Source organism: Procambarus clarkii, chromosome 22, assembly GCF_040958095.1.
Source record: "Procambarus clarkii isolate CNS0578487 chromosome 22, FALCON_Pclarkii_2.0, whole genome shotgun sequence".
In the NCBI taxonomy this organism is placed as follows: domain Eukaryota; kingdom Metazoa; phylum Arthropoda; class Malacostraca; order Decapoda; family Cambaridae; genus Procambarus; species Procambarus clarkii.
The window spans coordinates 21801093-21810527 of record NC_091171.1 but is presented as its reverse complement, the minus strand read 5'-3'; the positions used below and the strand labels follow the sequence as shown (position 1 = coordinate 21810527).

Below are 9435 nucleotides of genomic sequence, written 5' to 3'. Positions count from 1 at the left end.
TGGCCACACAGAGATGGTCCTGGAACACACACCCTGGCCACACTGGTGGTCCTGGGACACACACCCTGGCCACACTGGTGGTCCTGGGACACACACCCTGGCCACACTGATGGTCCTGGGACACACACCCTGGCCACACTGGTGGTCCTGGGACACACACCCTGGCCACACTGGTGGTCCTGGGACACACACCCTGGCCACACTGGTTGTCCTGGGACACACACCCTGGCCACACTGGTGGTCCTGGGACACACACCCTGGCCACACTGATGGTCCTGGGACACACACACTGGCCACACTGGTGGTCCTGGGACACACACACCCTGGCCACACTGATGGTCCTGGGACACACACCCTGGCCACACTGGTGGTCCTGGGACACACACCCTGGCCACACTGGTGGTCCTGGGACACACACCCTGGCCACACTGATGGTCCTGGGACACACACACTGGCCACACTGGTGGTCCTGGGACACACACACCCTGGCCACACTGATGGTCCTGGGACACACACCCTGGCCACACTGATGGTCCTGGGACACACACCCTGGCCACACTGATGGTCCTGGGACACACACACTGGCCACACTGGTGGTCCTGGGACACACACACCCTGGCCACACTGATGGTCCTTGGACACACACCCTGGCCACACTGGTGATCCTGGGACACACACCCTGGCCACACTGGTGGTCCTGGGACACACACCCTGGCCACACTGATGGTCCTGGGACACACACACTGGCCACACTGGTGGTCCTGGGACACACACCCTGGCCACACTGGTGGTCCTGGGACACACACACCCTGGCCACACTGGTGGTCCTGGGACACACACCCTGGCCACACTGGTGGTCCTGGGACACACACACCCTGGCCACACTGATGGTCCTTGGACACACACCCTGGCCACACTGGTGGTCCTGGGACACACACCCTGGCCACACTGGTGGTCCTGGGACACACACCCTGGCCACACTGATGGTCCTGGGACACACACACTGGCCACACTGGTGGTCCTGGGACACACACCCTGGCCACACTGATGGTCCTGGGACACACACACACTGGCCACACTGATGGTCCTGGGACACACACACACTGGCCACACTGATGGTCCTGGGACACACACCCTGGCCACACTGATGGTCCTGGGACACACACACACCCTGGCCACACAGAGATGGGCACCCATCATCCACCACTTTGTATATAAATATAATATCTACAACTTCTCTTAAGGTTAAGAAGGTAGCCACATTCTCCACCCAGAAGATAATACTGTAGTAGTTTGCGAGTACAAAAGGTGCACAAGAGTCTTGGTGATGAGCGGGGTGCACATTGTTCAGTAAAGCTGTCAACCACCACACTGATTCTCCACCCATCCCCCCCCCCTTCCTGAACCCCACCCCCTGAACCCCTTCCCTGGACCCCCAACAAGCGTGGGCTACCCGCGTCTCTTCCAGTTTAGTTTCCCTCGCGACTTCCAGGAGAGCGGAGTGTCGGCTGCGCCAGCACACTGCGGCCCCCACGTGAACCAGGCCCCAGTGCTCCTCTCCACCGCCCTCACCAACCATATTCCTTAACATTATTTATTATCTGTGCTCAATATCAAGTGTTTGACTTGAGTGAAAGTGTAGCATAGCGAGACAGACGGAGCGGGCCAGCGGTAGTGACAGTCCCTAGGACAGTGACGAGGGAAAATATTAAGCGGGTGAGGTGGACAGGTGGCCGGATACGCCTCAGCGCCGCGCTAACAACTTCAACAAACGCTCTCTGATTACACGAGTGCCTCATGCCAGATAAATACGCATCTAATCGACTCGCACTTGACCTAGTGAGTGTGTTGAGCAAGGGCCTGTAGCGAGTGTGTGTGTGTGTACCTGGGCACGCACTCCACATCCGGTGTTGACACTTGTATCTGGCGAGGCGCTCTGTGGACCCGTAAGATTTAGCTCATAGAGCGCGTTACGAGAGGTGGCAAGGTGTGGGAGAGGCAGGGGACGCCTGGTGCATGGTATGGTAGAGGTGAGGTGAGTGTAGGTGAGTGTGGGGCAGGCGGCGCCCTCACCCACCCCCAGACACCTGCTGGATGCCAGTCAACCAACCCTCCACCCACCTCCCTCCCAACAAGTAAGTTGATCTTCTCCATCTGTGAAGTTTTGTCCTCCTTCTCCATCTATATCCTTCTGTCCAACTTCTCATATCCTTATGTCCAGCTTCTCCGTCTATGTCCAGCTTGTCCACACAGGTCCCCTCATGTCCACGACATCTTCACCCATATGCTCATCATAATATACCAAGATACTCCCACCCGGCCTCCTGAAGTGAGAGTACTCACAGTAACTGAGTGCTCCACAGTACCAGTACACAACGATGGACCGCCACGGAGGTGACGTCTGTATTAATGAATTAGCCTAAATGCCATTATTTAAAAAAAAAATGAAAATATGGAACCTAACCTGCCCTAGCAATCCTAGGCCTAATACACGCTATGTTGGGCCTAATATAGTATATATATATGTACTATATTTGGCCAAAGAATGTTCAAGTATTTTTTTTCTCTGACTATGAAATTAAAAGTACAAGACGTGAACAGTGAGGCGGTCCATCACTACATGGACCGCCGTTGGGACGTTGGACCAACAAGTTACTGTGAGTACAGCTCCAGCCTTCCAGAAGGATGGAGTGTTGGCTAAAATTGTGGTACGACGTTCGAGGAAGCAGAAGTGAGGTTTGAATGATCAAATTGGTAGTCAATATTTGCCTTACAGTCAAACATGTTACATTACAGCGTTGGAATGTGTGGAGAAGTGCAGGTGTTTACGAGAGACACGGAGAAGTGCAGGTGTTTACGAGAGACACGGAGAAGTGCAGGTGTTTACGAGAGACACGGAGAAGTGCAGGTGTTTACGAGAGACACGGAGAAGTGCAGGTGTTTACGAGAGACACGGAGAAGTGCAGGTGTTTACGAGAGACACGGAGAAGTGCAGGTGTTTACGAGAGACACGGAGAAGTGCAGGTGTTTACGAGAGACACGGAGAAGTGCAGGTGTTTACGAGAGACACGGAGAAGTGCAGGTGTTTACGAGAGACACGGAGAAGTGCAGGTGTTTACGAGAGACACGGAGAAGTGCAGGTGTTTACGAGAGACACGGAGAAGTGCAGGTGTTTACGAGAGACACGGAGAAGTGCAGGTGTTTACGAGAGACACGGAGAAGTGCAGGTGTTTAGGAGAGACGTGCACAGATATTCCAAACATAAACAAAAAATATATTTATTGTTATATTTCGTAAAAAAAAGTCCATAAAACATATATATTACCTCACAAACTACGACATATAAGGGTCAGACATTGAGAATGTGTATCACCATCTGCAGGATTATCCTTACACCCAGAGCTGGGTGTAGGATAGGTCCCTGGGGGAGTGTCTAGGCGTCCACGACACCCAGAGGCCGCACCTAGCATTCACTCCTTTGGGATTTCTCCCCTATTTACATATTAGTGTGTAGGCAGCGAGCAGGTCCGCCCAAGCCCTTGGTCTCCAGGGTAACTTTAACCCCCTCGGAGTCCCCGCTGTTACCCTCTGCGAGTGTACCAGAGGTGGATGGAATAATTGGTTGTAAAAAAAGGAAGGTTTGGGACATGTATGTAAACACACACGTGCAGTGTAGAGTCATGCAGGCTCCTGGAGAAGGAGATGCTGAGGGCATCTGCCTTAACTCTCCATCTACATAAGTATGGAACCAAACAAGAGTAAGACTGCAGGTGTCTCACATGTGTGTTCCCAGTACTGGCACACCTGCAGCATGGGGAGCCAGTACTGCCACACCTGCAGCATGGGGAGCCAGTACTGCCACACCTGCAGCATGGGGAGCCAGTACTGCCACACCTGCAGCATGGGGAGCCAGTACTGCCACACCTGCAGCATGGGGAGCCAGTACTGCCACACCTGCAGCATGGGGAGCCAGTACTGCCACACCTGCAGCATGGGGAGCCAGTACTGCCACACCTGCAGGATGGGGAGCCAGTACTGCCACACCTGCAGCATGGGGAGCCAGTACTGCCACACCTGCAGCATGGGGAGCCAGGACTGCCACACCTGCAGCATGGGGAGCCAGTACTGACACACCTGCAGCATGGGGAGCCAGTACTGCCACACCTGCAGCATGGGGAGCCAGTACTGCCACACCTGCAGCATGGGGAGCCAGTACGGCCACACCTGCAGCATGGGGAGCCAGCACTGCCACACCTGCAGCATGGGGAGCCAGTACTGCCACACCTGCAGCATGGGGACACAAGTGAGGGTACTCAACCTCACTTCACTATTCACAATGAATTATCATCTTTATTGACAAAATTAATTTACAGTTTTTCATTATCTGTGTAATTTTAGTTGGGTGTTATTACAGTGAATATGATGGTGATACTCACTGTCACACAGGACAGTGAGTATGGTGTTGGTACTCACTGTCTCGATAAATTAGACTATACCATAATTTACGAATATATTCAGTTTACAAAATTGTAAATCTAACTTTCTAGTGTTTACAGCCACACAAGGCTGCGGTGGACTCATTAGAGCTCTAACTCAAAAATAAAATAAAAATTTGTTCTTCATTCTTTAAAATGCACAAGCAAAATTAGGATAAATTGTTAGGATGTCTTCCAATTCACGAGATTGAATTAAATAGTAACACAGTTGATTATACAATAGGCCACGAGGTCTAAGATCTATTATAGTTTCACCCTGAATAATGGAGTGTGAAATAATGGAGTAACCCAAGTGAATGAGTTAATGGTTTGTCACAGAGCTTACAGGCTGAATATTCTGGTAGTGGCTCAGCCTCACTAACCTGCCAGATGGGCCTGTAGCCAAGGACAATTCACACAATGACTACACCACATTGCCTGGTTCGGTTACTGTGCTCACCATACAAATACCTATGATTATAAATGTTGTGATAGTTTTAATACTGCAGCTTTCAGGTCTTTGAGCAGTTCTTATTTCTTCCAAATCCGAAGTAATCTCTATAATTTGTATGTTTTTAATAATTGTATTAGATGGTCCAATATCATAGTCCGTGTTTTTTTTTCCGTAAGCCTCATTGGCCAATTGATCTACGTTCATTCTATCCTGCCGCGACACGGGATGATATCCTCACTAGGGATGATATCCTCACTAGGGATGATATCCTCACTAATGTCATACTTTAGTTATTTATCATTGGCAAAACTCACGTTCCATTTAAGATTACAAGCAACTTCAGACATAAGGTGACGGCATGAAGAACACGTAAGGACTGGTACACAGTCTTGGGGAGCGTGAGAAACTCTCAAATTTGAATTGTTTAACCTTATATAACCAAGAGCAGGAGACCGAACCTGTAAGCCAGCCTCAGATAAGTGAAGGGATGTTAGGAAACTTGTAAAGCGTAATAATGGTCTAGAGTTGGTAGAGCAAGAGAGGAGGGGGCGGTAGTGAAGGTTCGGCCCTCCCCTGCTGGCTCGCAAGCTGGTATGGTTGATATCAGAAATGTTGCGGTCTGTCATCGCATTAGACGACTGACATTTGAAAAGACGGGGTCCAGGAGCTGAGGCTCGACTCTGGAAGTAAGGGGTGGGAGAGCAGAGGTGCGCCACAGTGATACAAGTTATTGTTTACGGTTGTGACAGTGATGGGGGCAGGTGTTGGTGGTGGTGGCGGGAGACCATCACTCAGGCACACACCCGACCCACGCTCCAGTTCCTGGCCCATGGTCACCTTACACCCACACTGTGTCCCTGCTCGCCTCTACTCTCCCACACCCTCCTGATACACTCCCATCACGCGTTCACACACACTCTTACACTCGCGGCAACCTGCGGTGCGCAGATATTCACAAGGCGCGGAGCGGGAAGCCAGTGTCAGCCATCCTCCCTGTTAGCACATCCGGCCACAGGTCCTTCACGCTCCTCCACACCCTACCACAACCAGCGAGAGTGACAAGCAACCAAACTGGTTGCCTTACCCACCTGTTCTCAGTCTACACTAAGCCACGACCAGTGAAAAGCCAGCAATCAACAACCCCAGCAGCTCTGCGGCCTGGTTGGGAGTACCACCGGTGATGACGGCTTGACACCGTCTTCACAGCTGTGATTGTTGACGTTCTTGTTGGTAAATGTTACACCCATTATGAGCACGGCATTAGCTCACAACAAGGTACACACCACCTTGTCCCGCCCACACCGGGTCCCGCCCACACCGGGCCCCGCCCACACCTTGCCCCGCCCACACCGGGCCCCGCCCACACCTTGCCCCGCCCACACCGGGCCCCGCCCACACCTTGCCCCGCCCACATCTTGCCCCGCCCACACCTTGCCCCGCCCACACCTTGCCCCGCCCACATCTTGCCCCGCCCACACCTTGCCCCGCCCACACCTTGCCCCGCCCACATCTTGCCCCGCCCACACCTTGCCCCGCCCACATCTCCTTGTCCCGCCCACATCTCCTTGCCCCGCCCACACCTTGCCCCGCCCACACCTTGCCCCGCCCACATCTCCTTGTCCCGCCCACATCTCCTTGCCCCGCCCACACCTTGCCCCGCCCACACATTGCCCCGCCCAATCTCCTTGCCCCGCCCACACCTTGCCCCGCCGACATCTCCTTGCCCCGCCCACACCTTGCCCCGCCCACACCTTGTCACGCCCACATCTCCTTGCCCCGCCCACATCTCCTTGCCCCGCCCACACCTTGCCCCGCCCACACCTTCCCCCGCTTACACCTTGCCACGCCCACATCTCCTTGCCCCGCCCACACCTTGCCCCGCCCACACCTTGCCCCGCCCACACCTTGCCCCGCCCACACCTTGCCACGCCCACACCTTGCCCCGCCCACACCTTGCCCCGCCCACACCTTGCCCCACCCACACCTTGCCCCGCCCACACCTTGCCCCGCCCACACCTTGCCCCGCCCACACCTTGCCACGCCCACACCTTGCCACGCCCACACCTTGCCCCGCCCACACCTTGCCACGCCCACACAAAAACTGAACTTGCAAAAGCACGTGGATGAATTTTGATAGTTTCATTTGGATCGTCACATTAATTATCTTCAGGTGTGTCCCGGACCATCCTGGACCCGACGAGTGCACCCCCCCCCCCCGGGGTGCCCCGTGACACACACACGGCCAGAGTGCCCCCCCCCCCGGGGTGCCCCATAATACACACACACGGCCAGAGTGCCCCCCCCCCCGGGGTGCCCCATAATACACACACACACGGCCAGAGTGCCCCCCCCCGGGGTGCCCCATAATACACACACACGGCCAGAGTGCCCCCCCCCCGGGTGCCCCATAATACACACACACGGCCAGAGTGCCCCCCCCCCGGGGAGCCCCATAATACACACACACGGCCAGAGTGCCCCCCCCCCGGGGTGCCCCATAATACACACACACGGCCAGAGTGCCCCCCCCCGGGGTGCCCCATAATACACACACACGGCCAGAGTGCCCCCCCCGGGGTGCCCCATAATACACACACACGGCCAGAGTGCCCCCCCCCGGGGTGCCCCATAATACACACACACGGCCAGAGTGCCCCCCCCCCGGGGTGCCCCATAATACACACACACGGCCAGAGTGCTCCCCCCCCCCGGGGTGCCCCATAATACACACACACGGCCAGAGTGCCCCCCCCCGGGGTGCCCCATAATACACACACACGGCCAGAGTGCCCCCGGGGTGCCCCATAATACACACACACGGCCAGAGTGCCCCCCCCGGGGTGCCCCATAATACACACACACGGCCAGAGTGCCCCCCCCCCCGGGGTTCCCCATAATACACACACACGGCCAGAGTGCTCCCCCCCCCCGGGGTGCCCCGTGCTGGTGACTCTCCAGTGATACCCTGTGTGTGACAGCTCGTCCAGGAGACAGCTGTGTGGCGTTTATCCCCCCCCCCCCCCACCCCACCCCTCCCGTGCTCAGGACTATGCACAGTAAACGTGCTCATCATCAAACGTTTCACTGTGCTGTGCCTGTCATACGGTGCTGTGAACGACGTCACCTGTCCATGAGACAACATGCTGTACCCGTCCTCCCCGAGACGGAGACTGGGCGAGGTGCCTGGAGATACCCGTCCAGATAAGGCGAGACGGGAGGCTGGTTCTCCTGTCCACCCGGCGTCAATTAGCAGACGTAACCGTGCGAGACGGAGCTCTTCCTCCCCGACGGGATGGGCATCGAGCCAGCTCCTTGGATCACTTCTTACTGGCTTCTTCAGCTCTCTCCCGCCTCACCTGCCTCGTCCCCCGAGAACACAATAGCCTAATAACATTCATTGTTTATGTTCACATTTCCTTGAACAATGTGTAGTTCTATCTTCTAACGTCTGATGCCCTGATGTCTTTGAACGAAATTATATCATGAAGTTTGAGAATGTTTGCTTGACTAAACTAGGTGTGCTTTTTGGGTCGAGCACCAGCTCCTAATCTCCGCCTTTCGAACTATTAAGAGTTAAGAGCAATGACTTTTATCTCGTTTTTCTTATCGCATTCATATGCAAACTTGTGTATAAAGTTTAATATAATCCCTTCCTTCATCTGATCCATATATATATATATATATATATATATATATATATATATATATATATATATATATATATATATATATATATATATATATATATATATATATATATATATATATATATATATATATATATATATATATATATATATATATATATATATATATATATATATATATATATTATTAAATATGACCGAAAAAGTAAGATTAATAATTCTAACACGAATTTTATCAATCTTTCGTACATTTCTTTTCACTGTTGGAGGTAATTCAAAAATCAATTCTCCAAAATTCATTTTTATTTCTAGTCTGACGCGACACGAGCGCGTTTCGTAAAACTTATTACATTTTCAAAGACTTTAGTTTACAAATACACAACTGAATAGAACTTACATGTCTCCGATTTTGTTTATATCTACATTTGAGTGAGGTGGATGGGGTGAGGTGGCATTAATAGGGTATTAATTTCATTAACACAAGACAGAACAAGAGGTGGCATTAATAGGGTATTAATTTCATCAACACAAGACAGAACATGAAACAATGGGTATTGAAATGGAAGTGATTGTAGAAAGCCTATTGGTCCATATTTCTTTATGCTTCTATATTGGAGCGGAGTCTTGAGGTGGGTAGAATATAGTTGTGCATTAATTGGCTGTTGATTGCTGGTGTTGACTTCTTAATGTGTAGTGCCTCGCAAACGTCAAGCCACCTGCTATCGCTGTATCTATCGATGATTTCTGTGTTGTTTACTAGGATTTCTCTGGCGATGGTTTGGTTGTGGGAAGAGATTATATGTTCCTTAATGGAGCCCTGTTGTTTATGCATCGTTAAACGCCTAGAAAGAGATGTTGT

General features: G+C 52.5%; 1 protein-coding gene across 1 annotated transcript in view; it reads left to right on the top strand.

Annotated features, from left to right (window-relative positions):
* Positions 1–1484: 1484 nt before the first annotated feature.
* Positions 1485–9435, top strand: part of LOC123757603 (uncharacterized) — a 278070-nt gene continuing 270119 nt past the window's right edge. Inside the window, exon 1 of the mRNA XM_045741411.2 lies at positions 1485–2135. Coding sequence (XP_045597367.1) covers positions 2095–2135 — 41 coding nt within the window. The 5' untranslated portion in view covers positions 1485–2094. The remainder of the gene's footprint in view (positions 2136–9435) is intronic.